We start from the raw sequence: 18,890 nt of genomic DNA, 5'->3' as shown, positions 1-18,890 counted from the left end.
TCAATCAAAGAGCCAATCTCCGATCCATCTAACCAATATACTATCTATTCCCATCCTCTGCAGGTTTGTATGCCAACTTATCATGTGGTAATCTATCCAACACATTTGCAAAGTCCAAGAATATCACTGTATATGATTCTCCCTTATCTAACACACTAGTTACCTTATCATAAAATGCAAGTAAATTGCTAAAACATGGCCTACCCATTACAAATCCATGCAGGCCATATCCATCAAACCCATCCTGTATTCTATTCCTAACAAATCGCTTCAACACCTTGACCACAACCACATTTATACAGAATGGTCTATATTTGACTAAAAATCAAGACATAAGCAGAAGAATTCATCATAAAATATTAATTCCAGAATCACTTACATTTAATATTTTTATTTGTAAAATTTTCAACTAAGTTTCATAGCTATTATCAATACAGTTATAGGAAAACTCTAAAAAGAACAACAATTTAATTGAGAGCATATGATATTATGTACACTATAGGCTGCAGGAGAATGGCTCCATCTGCATTAACAGATATTTAAATTAAATTAGAGTAAATTAATTTAGTTAATTATTTTTAAGCAACATTTAATTATAATTAAGGAATTGAATGGTGAGTATTAGTTAATATATCCCAAAACTGAAAAAGTTTTAGGCAATCACTTTTGTTCAGGTTTAGGTTGTGAATGTGTGCTCTACAGCTTTCTTTGCAGAGCCTTTCCAGAAGAAAGTAACTTTTGTGTAACATTTTGGTTTTGTTCCACTGAATCCTGTGTTTTGTAGATAAACTGTGGCTTGCTAAACCGAATTTGTTGGGTTCTTTAAGAGAAATGTATTCTTGATGTTCTTCAAAATGAATTTGTGCAGATCGACCAGTTTATCCATAATAACATAAGCCACAAGAACAGGGAATTCTGTAAACTCCAGAATAAGATGGAGGAGGATATTTGTCTTTTGGTAAGATAAGGAATGTTTTAAGTTAGCGAACTGGATAGAAAGTGACTTGTACGTTAATCTGTCGAAGTAACCTTGCTATTATTTTCTGAAAATCCCTTAACATATGGAATACAAACTCTGGTAATTTTTTTTGAGCAGGGTTAGGACAACACCCATAATTAATGTGGTAATTAAGGGTGATGATGAGAGTTAGAATGAATGTATTTACCAGTATGAGTTGGTTTTCTATACACTGAGGACTGTAAACTACCATTTGACTGATGAAGAATGAGAACATCCAGAAAAGGAAGAAGACAACTGTTGTGTTCTACTTCCAGGGTAAATTTGATTGTTGGATTTATTATTAATAAACAATAATAAATTAATTAATTCTGTTAATAAACAGAATTAATATTTTCAAGAAATTTGTGAAGATTGGACAAGGAGGAGTTTCATACAGCAAACACATCAACATATCTACACCAAACCAATGGGCTGGGTGAAAAAACGTCCAGAATATGTTGTTTGAAATGTTTCATAAAGTAATTGGCTAGAGTTGGGGAAAGGGGAGACCCCATAGCCGTTTCCTCTATCTGTTTATACAGTTTGTTCTGACATCTAAAATATCCTACATTAATGACAAAGTTGAATAATTGTACAATATCAGGAGGATAGTCTTTATAAAGCAATTCAATCATATATCTGTAAGAGGGATATTTGTAAAGAGAGATATTTGTAAAATTTATACCACAGCTAGCTCGCTCTTTGGTCTGACCACTCCTGTTTACCTGATCCTGACTTCAATTCCACCTGTCTCATTCTCACCTTTATGCATTCCATCAACTTGTGCTGCTGGAACCACATCTTCAATCTCATATCCATCTTCCTCCTGTTGTTGTTTGGTTGTGCTATTCTGATTCACAAGTAGACTCTGATGATTTGAAAACAATAGAATTTCTAAATGCTCAACATCAAACTCATTCAAATGCAATTCATCAACTTTAAACCATTTGAAGTGAATTTGAAGAAAAATTGGAATGCTTTAAAGTTGATGAATTGCATTTGAATGAGTTTGATGATTCTGAAGAACTTGAAGATTGATAACAGATAGCTCAGATGGAAAGAAGACTGGTTGTCTAATGAAACCAGGAAGTTATGTACATGGAGTGAGTTGGGTGGGGTTTTTGCAGAAAAGGATGGTAAATCAATGACATGGCACAGAGTTCTGTTCTTCGATTCCTACTATTCAAATTATTTGTTATATTGTAGGAAATAATCGGAGCTATTTGCTGATGATGGAAAGTTGTACAGAACTGTGAGTGATACTCATGTCACAAAGATTTAAACACTTATCTTATGCAAATTAGGGGTTATGTTCAATATTAATAAGTAGACAAGTTGCACTTTGTAGTGTAGAGATTTGGATTGTGTACTGTATTGGTGGAATTGTGTATTTTAGTGTGCTCCAGAAGATGGATAAGATTTGGGATCTTGGAGAGGGAATGTCAACAAAGGCATGAAGTACAAGCATTGAGAAGACTGCCCACTACACTGCACTGCTACTGTGATAAAGAGTACACTGACACTCTGCAAGAAAGAGGAGGTTGTACTATAGAAGAAAAGCTTCAACAGACCACACATCAACTAGTGTATGTGTAATGTCATGAAGAAACACTTGAGACAGTGCAGCAATTTGCTTTTATTAACTGTCTGTAGTCAGTATAGGAAACTAACAGAGAAAGTCTGAGTTGATCTAGCAGCAGCCTCTGCAGCATCATGTTTTACAATTATTTTAGTGTGCTGCATCCACAACCTCACAGAATAAGTGAAAAACATTGTATGCATAGTTCACATGGTAACTGTTACATTGAAGCAAGATAGCAGGTTGCCTGGGTCTTCTTCCTCAGGAAAAACATCTGAGATGTCATCAAATTGGATTCTCTCTTGAGCATTAGACTTATTAATTGTTTTATCTTGCAGGGGAATGGAGATATCGAACCTATCTATTAATGGCAGTGGAGATAATGTACACACTTGTTGCACACCTGACTTAATATCAAACCATCTTTCTGTACCTATCAGCAGTTAGAATTGAAATTCAAACTGCTGATTTACAACTCAAATAGAGACTATGTATTGTTTGATATAATGTCCCATTTACACCATATAAATGAAGCATTTTGAACAGCTTTCCTTTTGGCATCTTGTCATATGTCTTTTCCAGATCTACATCTTCCAGATATGGAAGATGTCCTGGATTCTCTGCAGTGCATGTTCCCTTTTTTTTTTAATCAGTGGATTCTCATTTAGCAGAACCATTTTTGGTTATGCTAAATGAGAATTCATGTGCACAAGGCTGTGGCCGGGGCAACAAACAATTACAGTCAATTTAAGGAACCCAAACAATGAAGGAAGGGGGGGGGCCAGAGCATTCTAGTGCTTCTGGCCCCCACCTGCCTTGGGAAAATTCTAAGTACAGCCCTGATGGGAAGAGATACTCAGATAGATGTTACTATAAGGAAAGGAAAAGTGGAGGATGGTGACAAAGAAATGTATAGGCAAACTGCAATAATGAGCAAAGTCATGGGTAAACAGGTAATTTTAATTATGGTAATATAAAATAGAAGGAAAAGCTGTCATCAGGTAATACAGAAAATGAATTTGAGTTCTTGAGGGAGAAACTATCTTACTCAGCATGTAGCAGAGGGCACATGAGGATCAAGTGTCTTAGATTTAATCATATAAAAGGTTGTGATAATGTGGATGAAAAGTTGCATCTCCCTCCAATTGTTGAGAAAGGCTATAAGGATTGCTAGTCACCTGAGTGGTGGCCAGAATAATTTCCTTACAAAAGTCGAAGATTTCTATGAGGAAAGAATATATTGATAATGCAAAGTTGGGAAGAATTATAAGTAGCACTGCTGATGCTGAATCCCTTCAGGAAGATTTAAATAGACTTTTTACTTGGACAAAAGAGTGGGATTGTAGTTTTAATATCAATAAGTGCAAGGTGTTGCATTTTGGAGTGCAAAAATATAAGGCTATGTACTATATTGACGGTGCCACACTGGGAAGTGGATGAGATTAGAGATTTGGGAGTGATAGTTGACAGTATACTGAAATTTAGAGGGCATATTGCTAGGGTTGCACATTGTAGCGCTGCTATGATAAGAAGTACTCTAACATGCAAGGATAAGGAAGTGGTTGTGCCACTGTATAAGGCACTGGTCAGACCACAATTGGACTATTGTGTTCAGATCTGGTCACCTGGTTTTCAATGTGATGTGGAGACATTGGAGAGGGTCCAGAGATGAGTGACTAAGACAATATCAGGAGTTTGGAATGCTGGCTATGGAGAGAAGTTGAAGAGATGTGGATTGCAGAGTTTTGTGGATAGGAGGAAGAGAAGTGATATGATAGAGACATTTCAAAATCCTCTCACTAGTGAGAGGATTTTATCAGATTCCAAAGGGGATTATCAAAAGAGTAGAAGGTGAGAGGAGAAGAACCAGAGGTTATTCCAGGAAGTTATGTAAAAGTGTGGTGAAGAAGGGTGTGAGGAGTAGATTTTTTACATGGAGAATTGTCAGTGAATAGAATGCATTATCAGAATGTGTTAAGTAATGTAAGGAGGGTTAAGGACTTTAAAATTCTATAAATATGTTGCCAGTTGAATGAAATGCTCACGATGAGTCTGCCGACTCCATGGAGGGTATAATAATAATAATAACATAAAAATGTGCACAAATTCACATGAATAGAAAATGCAAGAAACAAGAAAAGTCTCACTGACTATGTTATAGTTGATAGCCATGTTTCCCAACTGGTTCAGGACACAGCAGATTACCATTTAATGTTGATCAAGACAAAATTGAACTTCATAATGAAAAGAAGGTTGCATAAGAAAGTTTGAAACAAATCAAAGTTGAACAGATGTAAACTGTAGACTCAAATACACAAACATTATTCAAGAAAAACTGAAGGAGTTTGAAAACAATAACCAAACCTTGGAGATTCTGTGGCAAACCCTGGAGAAAACTTTGATAGATTCAGCCAGAGAAGCAGGTGGTGAGGTAATTGGAAAGAATAGAAAAATCAGAACTCCATGATGGATACAGGAAATTAAAGAGGGAGTTATGGTCTTAAATCTGATATGAAAATTGGTATCAGATTTAATACAATTTTGATATCAGATAACATCATAGATGATGTTATATACAAATATAACATCATCTACTTTATGTAGATGATGTTATATTTCTGAATAAATCCAGTAGAGGTCTGCAAGATTCCCTGACTAAATTGAATAACTGTTGTAATAAATTTGGTATAAAAATCAGCATTAAAAAGACAAATACAATAAAAACAATTTGGAAACAATGAAAACAATTTACACAATTTGATGTTAAGTGGATGACAAACAATATCAAACTGGAAGTGCGGGTAAAAAAGTGTTTTTTTTTTTTTTTTTTTTTTTTTTTAAAGAGATATAAATAGAGGGGTGGAGAGCAGATGAATGAAGAATATAGACTCAGGCCAGGAGAGTGACTAGTATGGTAAGGTAGGCGAAACTGAAATATGAGAAGAGATTGGCTCTAAGATCCAGAGAAAACCCTATGGAATTTTTTAGCTATATGGCCAGTAAGAGGAGAAATGACTGTAGAAGAATGACATTGTGGGATAAAAATAGGAATATAGTGACTGATGCAGAGGACATAGTGGAGCTGTTCAATGGACACTTTATTGGAGTATTTCATCTTGGAGATACTGGAGGGATAGGGCAGGTTCAAGGTTTAGAAGTGCAAGAAGAGAGTGTGTTTCAAATACTGAATACTCTAGATGTCAATAAAGCAATGGAACTGAATGGAATTTCACCATGGGCTTTGAGAGAATATGCTAAAGAACTGACAGTTCCATTGACCTGGCTTTTCAATGAAAAAGTCTGGCCATGGGAAAAGTACCCAAGGAGTGGAAGGAAGATAAGATAGTGGCAATGCATAAGGGTGGTAGCAGACTGGGAGTGTCAAATTATAGATCAGTTAGTGTTTCATTAGTAGTTGTTAAGATCTTGGAAAAATTAGTGAGGGACCATATACAGCATTGGGCAGATGAGGGTAATGTTGTCTGTGAGAGTCAACATGGATTTGTTAAGGGCACTCTTGCTTTAGCAATATGATTGCCTTTTATAATAACGTGACATGAGCTTTTGATGAGGGAAAGGCACATTCTTCCATTTATTTTTGGATTTTGCAAAGACATTTGACAGGATACCACATGATTAGCTGATTTTAAGTTGCAACATATGGGTTTAGAAGTCAGGTTAGTCAACTGAAGGATTGGTCTGATAGGTATTGGAGAGTTGTGCATGGTGGGGCAGTATCAAGGAGGCAGAAAGTTACAAGTGGGGTCCCACAGGGCTCAGTACTGGGACCTGTATTGTTTAACCCTTATATCAATGATATCAGCAGTGGATTGCAGGAGGATATTCAGTTGTTTGTAGATAATGTGAAGCTAGGAAGGGTTATTAGTAATAGTGCAGATGTGGCAGCCCTGAATGGGGGTTTCAGTTTAATGCAGCAAAAAAATGTAAAGTCTTTGGGAGGCTGTATATGCAAAAATGTAAAATCGATGGGAGGCTGCATACTCTGTTGGAAGGGCTATACTGGAGGAAGTATGGGAGGCAAGAGATCTGGGTGTGTGTGTGGGGGTGGGGGGAATGATTGATAGAAACCTGAAATTCAGGGAACATATTGCAAAATTGGTGAAAGTATCCCAGAGGATTGCTGAAATTCCGAGAAGGACACTGACCTAAAGAGATAAGAGTTGTCATTCCATTCTATAAAGCCCTGATCAGACCACACTTGGACTACTGTTCTCAAATTTGGTCCCCTGGATTTGAAATGGATAAATTAACTGTGGAAAGGGTACAGAGGTGGATAAGGATGGTTTCAGGACTGTATAATATGAGTTATGTGGACAGGCTGAGGGAATGTAGATTGCAGAGTCTAGTAGATAGAAGAAGGAGATGTGATATAATTGAGACTTTTAAACTGTTGAAAGGTAATTACTGGGTTGACACTGGGGAGTTCTTTCACTTGGTGGAACAGAGGGAAGGAGCAAGGACAAGGGAAGGGGGCCATCCTTGGAAGTTATGAAAGGAAGCTGTGAGCAAGAGGGTAAGGAGTGGTTTCTTTGCATGGAGGGTGGTGGAACTGTGGAATGCATTGCCTGATAGAGTGGTGAGAGCACAAACGGCCAGTGAGTTCAAGGAGTGGTATGATAGACTTGGTGTTTTCTAGAAAGAGCCTCCCACGATGAGTCTTCTGACACCATGGAGGACTGAATCATGATAATAATAAAAATGCAGGAACATTGAAAACATGAATGGTGAACCTATAGAACAAATAAAACATTTCAGCTATTTAGGCATAATTTTTAGTGAAGATGGCAAATTAAACTTGGAAATAGACATCAGAATTAGCAAATCTGGTATGGTAGGAAGTCAACCATACCAGATTTATATGGAATAAGAGAGAAATTAGTCAAAACACTAAGCTAGCTATATACAAGACAGTGTTCAAACTAATTTTAACTTATGGATCTGAGAGCTGGGTTAGAAATAAAACTCTTGATAAAAGACTGGGCACCACAGTTATGAGAGTCCTGAGAAAGATTAAGGGACTGAACAGATGGCATCAATGGCAATATCATATTAAAAACGAGGATATTAAGAAAGAACTTGGCATTGTTAGCATTTAGGAATGTGTTAGCAGAGCTAATCTCAGGTGGTATGGCCACTTAAACAGAATGAGGGAGAAAAGATTAACTAAATAAGTGTTATTTGTCAGGATGGCAGGAAAAAGACCTAGAGGAATACCAAGATGTAGGTGGATTGATACAATAAAAAGTGTTCTTAAAGACAGAAATATAATATCTGATAATATTCAAATGTTGACAGATAACAGGCTAATCTTGAGGAAAATTGTTGATAGGAAGTTATTAATGATGTAACTTTACATGTAGTGCTATCATAAGATCCTGTACACATCCTGAGGATATATATATATATATATATATATATATATATATATATATATATCTATATTAAGAATTTTATGATGATGATCAATCTAAATGTATAGTTTGTTATTTTCCACAATGAAGATTCTTTGAAATGACAACATTAATAGCAGCTGAATTATCAACAAAATAAATAGTTCTAAGTTAAAATATTTAGATTCATATATTCACTAATTCGAGCACCATTTGTAAGAGAAAGTTGTCCCATTGAGAAAGCATTTTCCCATTGGTGCAACTACATTTTTCATATTTCTTGATTATGAAGCTGGGATTCTTATTGAGCTAGTTAACCCCTGTACTTTGCAATTTTCTTTCTTCAACTGGTTTGATACACCTATTGTTAAACCACCTCTTGGAAAGCAGGCCATAATTCTAAATAGAATGGAAAACAACAAAAGCTGTCTGTCATGCTGTGAGGATAATATCTGACTCACTCAGAGTAGGTGCATGCATCAGAAGAGTGGAGGCAGTAATGTGACTATAGAAAGGAAGAATAGAAGTTCATCCTATATCTATATAGTACCTTCAGTGTGCCAAAGAAGTAAGGTTGAAGGTGCATTCTCTGAGAGAAAGGAAACTTGCATAAAATTGTAATATGGATTACTGAGAAATTATCTCAATGATATATATCATTGAAAGGGAAGCCAGTAGGAGTGTGAAAATATGGTCACATAGGAAGATTGTTTCAGAATTTGGATAGTAAGAATGTCGATAGTCAAGCTTCAGGGATTAGAAGGCAAAGAGATTGCAGTGGTTTTGGAATTTGAAGAACGGTAAATACAGCATATAAGTGTAACTAAATGGTGAAAATAGATCTTAAGCCAGAGGAGGTTAAAACCAGAGAATTCTAATATACTCAAGAACCCCATTCACTATAGAAAAAGAAAATAAATATTTTGTTATTTTCATACATTTGTGTATCTTTTATAGACACTTCAATCACACATCTTCCTAATGGTACACTTTCTCTTTCAGTTTATCAGCAAATCTACTCACACAGACAGATAGATTATAATTATTATTATTATTCAGGCCTCCATGGAGTCAAAAGACTCATCGTGGGAGGTCCTTTGTAAGAAACATAAGTCTATCAAGACTCATCGAGGGAGGTCCCTCCTAGAAAACACAAAGTCTATCATACCACTCCTTAAATGCATTGACTGTTCTCGCTCTCACCACTCCAGCAGGCAATGCATTCCATGGTTTAACCACCTTCCATGCAAAGAAACCACTCCTCATCCTCTTTCTCGCAATTTCCTTTTGTAACTTCAAGGGATGGCCCCTTGTCATAATTCCTTCCCACTGTTCAACCAAGCAAATGAACTCCCCAGTGTCAACCCTGTAATCACCTCTGAACAGTTTAAAAGTCTCAATCATATCACCTCTCCTTCTTCTATCCACCAAACTCTGCAGTCCACATTCCCTCATAACTATCATTTTACAGTCCTGAAACCATCTTTGTTATCTGCCTTTGTACTTTTCCACGCTTAATTTATTCCCTTCAAATCCTGGATAACAAAACTGAGAACAATAGTCCAAGTGTGGTCTGATCAGAGACTTATACAACGGAATAATAACCTTCTTATCTCTGCAGGTCAGTGTCCTTCTCATAATTGCAGCAATCCTCTGTGTTACCTTCACCACCTTTGCAATATGTCCCCTAAATTTCAGGTTTCTATCAATCATCAACCCTAGATCTGTCTCCCCAACTTCCTCCAATATAACTCCTCCCATAGAGTATGCAGCATCCCATCGATGTTTCCCAAACCTCAAGACCTTACATTTTGCTGCATTAAACCGACACCTCCCCCATTCATTTGCCCATCTATCTAGCTTGTTCAAATCCTCTTGCAAGGCTACCACATCTGCACTATTACTAATAATCCTTCCCAGCTTCGCATCATCCACAAACAACCGAATATCCTCTTGCAATTCACGGACAATGTCATTGATATAAAGGTTAAACAATATAGGTCCCAATATTGAGCCCTGTGGAACCCCACTTGTAACCTTCTGCCTCTTTAATATTGCTCCACCATACACAACTCTCTGATATCTATCGGACAGCCAATCCTGAATCCAGTTGACCAATCTGGAATCCAGACCCATGTGCTGCAACTTGAATATCAGCTTATGATGTGGCACCCTGTCAAATGCCTTTTCTAAGTCTAGGAAAATGTCAGTATATGCTTTCCCTCATCTAATGCTCTTGTAACTTTATCATAAAAGGCTAGCATATTGCTAAAACAAAAGCATCCCTTCACAAATCCAAGCTGACTCTCACTGATAACATTACCCTCATCTGCCCAATGCTGTATATGGTCCCTCACTACTTTCTCCAAGACTGGCCTATAATTAAACACTTCCAGTCTGCTACCGCCCTTATGCAATGCCACTATCTTACCTTCCTTCCATTCCATGGGCACCTTTCCCGCAGCCAGACTTTCATTGAAAAGCCAGATCAAGGGCACTGTCAGTTCCTTAGCAAATTCTCTCAAAACTCGTGGTGAAATACCATCCAGTCCCACCGCTTTACTAACATCCAGAGTACTCAGTATCTGGAACACACTCTCCTCTGCACCTCTAAACCTCGAACCTCCTCTATCTCTCTAGTATTCGAATTGACTCCTCCAAGATGAAATACTCCAATAAAGTGTTCATTGAACAATTCCACTATGTCCTCTGCATCAGTCACTCTATTCCCATTTTTATCCCACAATGTCTTTCTTCCAGTCATTTCTCCTCCTACTGGCCACATAGCTAAAAAATTCCCTATGATTTTCCTTGGATCTAAGGGCCAATCTTTTCTCATATTCCAGGTTCGCCTTCCTTACCATATTAGTCACTCTTCTGGCCTGTGTTTTATATTATTCATGCATCTTCTCTTCACCTGTCTCCTTATATCTCTTCCATAGCCTCTTTTTCGGATGTAGCTCCTGTTTAATACTGTTTGTCATCCACTTTACTCCAAATTGTGTCCTCTGCTTCACTCGTGGAATACAGCTTACCATTGCTGTTAACAAATATTCCTTCACAATTTCCCAAGCACTAATGATATCTCGGCCTTCCAGTTCCTCCCTCCACGAAACTTCCCCAAGTTGACGTCTAAGACTATTATAATTACCTGGTTTATAATTCCACATACGTTCCCGTCTCTTTGATACTCCTGCATGTCTATTCATTTTCCAAGTCAAAACCATATGGTCACTCTCTCCAACTGGTGGGAGAGATGTCATCTCAGTTATTATCAGCTCTTCTGATGCTATAACCAAATCCAAAACTCTCGAACCTCTTGTTCCCTCTGTTACATGTCGCCTAAGACATTTGGCCCTCAAGAATTCTAGAAATTCCATTCCCTTATTGTTACATGCATCTTCCTTTTTCCAATCTATACTGCTGTAGTCAAAATCTCCCATAATAATCGTTCTTTTTGCACTTGCCATGCTCAACTGTCTCAATATCTCCTGGTCCCCACCCTCTGTGCTCCTTGGTCTGTAGTAACACCCCACTAAATATCCTGTCTTGCCCACCTCCACCTCACACCATATGCTTTCAAAATCATTAGTGTCACAGCCTTCCAAACTCTTGTTAACAGAGCCATCACCTGTTTCAACCATGCTTCTTTAACAGCTGACTTATCTTTATTCATTGCTCATTCTTATCAAATGGCTAATTAAAAAAAATATCAAAATACTTGTTCCCAAAAGAACTGGTGACAATTTTTTTCCAATACTCCTTCCACCCCTATTGCACCCAGGTACTCTACTGCATCATCATCATCCACAGAAAAAGCCAATTATCTGGTGTCATACTTTTCTTCAAATACATGCCTAGTTGATCTTGGCAAATATTCCCCTAGCCATTCCAAATGCTTAACACTCAATACTCTGTCCTTTTGCCAGAAAGAGCCAAAAAGAATCTTGTCCAATTAAGACACCAAAAAAGTCTTCCTAGTTCCAATGGCATTTCTCTGATTGTCCTGAAGGTCTGTGCTCCAGAATTAACCCCTGTTTTATGTCACTTTGTTGTGTTCTCCTATTCCTCTGGCATCTATCATAGCCTGGAAATGGTCTATTTTCAATCCATTCCTAAGAAAAGTGACAAATCGATACCATCAAACTACTGCCTAATCTCTCTCTCTCACCTCAGTCCTCTCCAAAGTAATGGAGAGAACTATCAATATCCAACTCACACTACATTGAAGGCACCTAACTAACAAACAACTGTAAGTATGGATTCCACTATTACTGATCAACAGGGGATTTGCTTGTCACCTGTCTCTAGACTTTCTGACTGGATGCACACTACAAGTGATGGTGGATTGTTCCTTATCACCAAGCTGTGAAATTAATGCTGCCTAATACCTTTCACACATTTGTGGTAGTTCCCCCCTCCCTGCTAAGAGCTCCCTAAAAACACTTGACTCAGTACAGAAGAAGGTAATTAGGTTAATTCATGACTTGTCTCTTACCAATTCGCTGCAACCACTTTCACATACGTGTTTGGTTTCTGCATCATACATCTTTTATAAATACTTCAAGGACTGGATTTGAGTGGGATGTCATGCTGGTATGTATTGCAAATGCTGGAAGTGTAAATGAGTTTGTGAGATTCCGTATGATAAATATGCTGATTGCTAAATGATACCTTCTACAAATGAGTCCTTGTATAAGGAGCAAGAAGCCACAGTAAGAACAGGTGTTGGATTGACTGACTGGTTTCAAGTTGGAAAAGGAGTTAGACAAGGATGTTTACTTTCTCCTCACTTGTTTAGTATATATGCAGAGGACATCATGCGTGAAGCATTGGATGGGCTCAGGACAGGAATTACGATAGGAGGTAGATTGATCAGTAATCTGAGGTACGCTGATGATACAGTATTCCTTTGTAATGACATGGAAGAACTAGGACTAATTCTTGACAAAGTTAACAAGATCAGTAATAACAGAGGACTTCAACTCAATTCTAGCAAGACAAAGATCATGGTTCTCAAAGGAAAAACAAACAGAGAAGCTCTTGAGAAACAAGTGTATCTTAATGGAGAAAGAATTGAGGAAGTCAGCAAGTTTGAGTACCTGGGATCCATTATTAATGTGAAGAATTGCTGTTCAGAAGATGTCAAAAGGTTAGGAATGGCTAAAACAACAGTCAGAGACCTGTCTAAAATCTGGAAGGATGGATCTATCTCCATGGGAACAAAGTTGAGGATTTTGGATGCAGTTGTTTTTCCAACAGCAACTTATGGATGCAAGACTTGGAACCTAAAGATGTCAGATAAGAAAGGGATATCTGCTTTTGAGATGTGGTGTTACAGAAGGCTGTTGAGGATATCATACACTGAAAGGCATACAAATGATTGGGTGTTAGAAAAGATTAGTAGAACTTTAAGGCTCCTTAAGGATATTGAAAAAAAAAGTTAAAATATTTTGGACACATAGAAAGGATGGAAGGAGGACTTCTCAGAACAGTAATAGAAGGTAAAGTTCCTGGAAAAAGAGGCAGGGGTAGACCATCAATGAGATGGATGGCGTGTGTGGAGTGACTGATCTTCAGAGAGTTGAGGCTGCCAGAAGGGCAAACAACAGGACTACATGGCGAGGCCTAGTGTGGAACATCATCAAGCATTGGAGTGACCATACGGCATCTGTAGATGCCCAGTGAACACAGACAGACAGACAAATGAGTCAACTACTTGGAGAGGGTTTGTTAATCATAACAATATTTTTATTATTACTATCATCATCTGACCTCCATGAAGTCAGAGACTCATCGTGGGAGGTACACACTATTACACACAGTGCTCATCCAACTGTGCCTTAAACTGATTCAATGTGTCTACATTCATAACACACTCCAGCAATACATTTCACTCACAAACCACTCTCCATGCAAAGAATCTATTCCTCACTCTCCTCTGCTCACACCCTCCTTATACAGTTTCCAGTGATAGCCTCTTGTTCTACCCCCCCCCTTTCCCATTCTATGAAAAATCTCTTCCCTGTCAACCTGATAACAGCCCCTGATGAGCTTATATGTCTCAATCACATCTCCCCCTCCCTTCCTCCTATTCACAAGGTTTTGCAACTTATATTCTCTCAATCTGTCCTCATATTCCACATTCCAAAGACCACTGATCACTTTTGTGAATCTTCTCTGGACCTGTTCTAATGTATTCTCTTTACCATGAAAACCTGGCGACAAAAATCTGTGCACATTAATCCATTTGAGGCCTGATCAAGGCCTTATACAATGGCATCACAACCTCTCTATTTCTGCATGTCAGAGCCCTCTGCAATTTAAGCTTTCTTAATAGATGCAAACACATTTTGCCACTTCTTGATATTTATGTATCCCTTCCAAATTCTTAAAATCTTTGCATGACTTTTTTTTAAGAGTTTTTCATCTCTTAAGGCTAACTGACCAGATAATACCTGTACTGACAGGTATTATCTGGTCAGTTAGATATGTTAGGTATTATCTGGTCAGTTAGATGACCCTGCCCTGACAGATACAACCAACTGTGCAAAAAAAGTATTAACTGCCATAATTAGGTTTCTATGAAGCCAACTTCTCTGACCATGACAAGCCAAGAATTATCTGGCCAAGTTATCTGGTCACTAGAAGATTCCATTACTTCCAGATAACTTCAAAGCTCTGTTCTTTTACCCACTCTTTCTATTGTATTTCTATTTATATCAATGATATTCTATCACCTATTGAAAACTATTCAGAACTTTGCAGATTACAACATTCTGAACACCTCCTCCTCCTTTTAGTTCTCTGCAATATGAAAACAAATTAGATCTCAATAATATTTACAGTGAATTAAAAAATTAACACAATGGAAAACTAACATTACAATTTTTAATAACATAACATTTTCACCCAAGTATCAAGGCAGAAGTAATATAATGACTATTCAAAAATGAGAATGCATCAGCCAATTTGCCCACCTGGTTGGCAGAGTGGTTAGCATGCCCACTGCTTTGCCAAGAGTTGCCCCAGTCCTGATATTCTTCAGGCGCAAACTCTGTTTGCTTACACTTGGATAAAGGATTAAACTAAATATATACAACATCATTCTCTAATCCAGAGTAATTTAATAATAAGGTATGACACCTTTTGGCAACTGGCATAAGGAAATATGAGTTCTGCATTGCTTCAACCTTGGTATTACCTCTGGGTCTGGCTCCCACTGAAGAGACCTCAATAAAGAGACCTCACCTACAGCTGTCTCAACCACTACACCGAACCTCTACTACGAATCATCTCCATCAACACCATCTACCGGCCACCACAACTAGTATTTTTTGTCTGTAAATTGCGTGTTCCGAAGGGCCGATTTGTCTGTATCTTTGATAAAAAAAAACGAGTTTCCAGGAGAAAAAATCCTGCATTAATTACATTATAAAGAGATAAATTTATAAAATCCTTATTGTATGAAATAGGACAAAAATATTCAATTATTACTTGTCACATTAAATGCAGTAATTACAAGTTTGGTAATGGAAAGATGACACTTTTAGGATTACATCACGCACAAAGCTGAATTATCATTATATCAAAGTTTTCAAAAATATATTCTTTTATAAATTTTAGTCAGCATAGTTAATACTTGAGAGGTGGTTACAGGGTTGACACTGGAGAGTTCTTTCACTTGGTTGAACAGCAGGAAGGAGTGATGACAAGAGGCCATCCCTGGAAGTTACGAAAGGAAACTGTGAGCAAGAGGGTGAGGAGTGGTTTCTTTGCATGGAGGGTGGTTGAGCCGTGGAATGCATTGCCTGATAGAGTGGTGAGGGCGAGAACGGTCAATGAGTTTAAGGAGTGGTATGATAGACTTTGTGTTTCTTAGGGGGAACCTCTCCTCGATGAGTCTTGATAGACTTTATGTTCTTAGGAAGGACCTCCCACGATGAGTCTTTTGACTCCATGCAGGCCTGAATAATAATAATAATAATAATAATAATAAAGGTCGAAAACGGTATGGATAGTGACCCTTCCCATAATGCATAGCATTATACATGTCTGCAAGGAGATGTGCTTTGCATTATGGGATACTAAGGAAAGTGATGAGAACTTAGTCCACCTTTGCCACAAGTTGCCCCGGTCCTGAAGAAACTTCAGGTGCAAACTCTGTTTGCTTATACTTGGATAAAGGATTAAACTAAACATATAATTTATGCCCACTCTTCAACCAACAGGTTGTAGGTTCAAATCCCACTGTGGGCACGAATGTTTGTGGTTGTCTTTAGGTGGAAAATGAATTTCAATGCTCAATGTGAGACCACCATCCCACTTATTGGAGGCCTGAAGTGGTTCATGTTTGGTCTCAGGAGCAGTGTTTCTGGACTATGAAAAATAAATGAAAAATTACAAAAAATATATAAAATAGATAAAAATGAAAAAAAAAAAAATTGTTAGCCCACCCACATTACAATGTACTATAGGTTTACTAATAAAGTTTTGTGGGTAGGAACAAAAACATCACAACCTCATGAGATTGTGCAATTCCAATCTATCACATGGAATCTAACCAACTCATTGACTAATCAACACTAATCAGATTCCACAAGGAAGAACAATTTGGACCTGCTAAACATGCCATTTCCTAAACATAAAAATTTAGGGCAAAGACTGAAATCCTACATAAAACTTTTTCTTGTGGAGCAGCTGTATAAACAAAACTGTTAAACTTTGCTATGTCACCCCGAGTCTGAATAAATCTGATGAACATGGAAAGTCTAAAATTTTGGAAAGAACCAACCCTCTCCTCTACCTTATGCAGTAGCATACCCAAATTTCCCTGAAGTCCTAACAACATTTTATATACATACCAGCAAATCTACAGCTGTTTGTCATGAAACCTTTAATCCAATAGTTCTCAAACATTTTGGTCTCAGGATCCCTTTACACTATTAAAAATTATTAAGCACCACAAAGAGATTTCATTTATGTGTCTTATACTATCAATATTTATTGCATTAGAAATTAAAACAGAAATTTTTGAATTTCTCAGTTTTAATTTGTTATATGTTAACATAAATAACACATTTTTATGAAAAAGAAATATATTTTTCAAAACAAAAACAAACAAACAAACAAAAAATATATATAATAAGAAGAGAGGCATTGTTTTACATGTCTGCAAACCTCTTTAATGTCTAACTTAACAGAAGACAGCTGGATTCTCATAACCAGAGCTCGACAAGCTATGAAAAATTCCTACACATCATGAGAGTAATGTATTTGCTCAAGGTCCCCCATTTTTAATATTATTATTACAGGTATCTCCATGGAGTCAGTAGACTCATCGTGGGAGATCCAAATCAATAGAAGTTCCATAAAGTGATTAGTGGCATTGTATCATTGTTTCTAGAACATTTCATTTGTGTGAGAACTATTTCTAGAAGGAGGAATCAATAAATAATAAGAACAGGAAGAAAGTAAACTTGCTTTTTTTTTTTTTTTTTTTTTTTTTTTTTGAAAATATAACTAGTACATTCATTTCTGTTACTAGAATAGACTTATATGGATTACTGTATTCTCTTAAAGTTAAAAAATAAGATTTCGTTATAAAAAAACATTGTTTCGTGCATTCATGGTGTAAAATTTACGGAAACAAAAACACACGTTAGAGCAATTACTTTACTTACAATTTTAAGAAAATAACATGCAATGTTTCAATCAAGGTCATCATCAGGAAAACATACATACATACATGGCACAAGCTACATGACACTACACATAAATACGCTAAAGTATAACTGCTTTGTTAACCATTTATGCTAACCTTCAGACTAGTGTAAACAATTAACATGTGTTTTTGTTTCCATAAATTACACACATACCGAGAAAAACTGAAGAACATGAACCACAAGAACTGAATATAAGAACCAACAATACAAGGAGTACTAATGGAAAGGGAAATCAAACTTGCAGAAGAATTGGAAAAGTATCACAGAGACGTGGTTGGCATTACTAAGATAAACATGTGAGATCTTACTAAATAATAAGTATAGGAGATGTTATATTCAGGCAAAAGAAGGACGTGAAAAAATTTTGAGTCATTTGAACAGGCAGCTGACAAAGAAAAAAAAAAGTGGTCCTTGTTGGAGATCTAAACAGTAGAATAGGAAATTAATCCTAACAAGCATATAGGAACATTTCGGGAAAATCTCAATTTTCTGAAAGCCCACACTCCTTGCACAATGCTATACTTCTATTCCCTTCAGGCATGATCTCTCAGAGTAAGTGGTAGAAGAATTATATAATAACTATTATATAATTATAGAATAATTATCAGGTTCAGCAGCAGTAATGCAGTCTTTTATTGGATTCATTTTTAATGCAAAGAAAAAAAAGTACAAAAAACAGAAAAAAAGAGAGTGGGGGGGGGGGAAATACTTACCAGATTAAGAACCCTATCAGAATCCATGCTGTCACCATCCTGAAAGTCCACAGAGTCGTGACTAGTACTACTGTCTTGGGTATCGTTGGACAGGTCACCATTCATCCCTGGCTCTGAAAAGCATGAAAAAAAAAATTTTAAGGTAAATAATATTTTTTCATGACACCATAACTACTAAAAAATCAAGACCAGGTTATTTCAAAAATTAGAATATATTTGTATTTTATCTTATTTATTCATTAAATAACATTTTAATGAGCACTGTTTTTACTTAAACAGGAGGTTCTTTAGGAGTTTCTTTTTTATTGTTTAAGTTTAAATAAATACACCCCTAACTACTGGGAAAAAAAAATATATTTTTAAACCCTGGAAGCCTAATAGAGTTCTTGAGAGTCTATCCAAGATTAGAAATATCTTTTCTTAAATTCTTCCTTTCTAATGCACCATCCTTTCTAGCAAAGT

General features: G+C 36.9%; 1 protein-coding gene across 1 annotated transcript in view; it reads right to left on the bottom strand.

Moving 5' to 3' along the window:
* Positions 1-18,890, bottom strand: part of LOC150097899 (uncharacterized) — a 413,970-nt gene that overhangs the window by 89,454 nt on the left and 305,626 nt on the right. The window contains exon 4 of the mRNA XM_090406626.1: positions 18,429-18,541. Coding sequence (XP_090262752.1) covers positions 18,429-18,541 — 113 coding nt within the window. The remainder of the gene's footprint in view (positions 1-18,428; positions 18,542-18,890) is intronic.

Source organism: Typopeltis vanoorti, chromosome 16 (assembly GCF_054136105.1).
Source record: "Typopeltis vanoorti isolate ZY-2024b chromosome 16, IOZ_Tvanoo_1.0, whole genome shotgun sequence".
NCBI classification, from domain to species: Eukaryota; Metazoa; Arthropoda; class Arachnida; order Uropygi; family Thelyphonidae; genus Typopeltis; species Typopeltis vanoorti.
The sequence above is the reverse complement of the archived record's forward strand: the minus strand, read 5'-3'. Positions and strand labels throughout refer to the sequence as shown.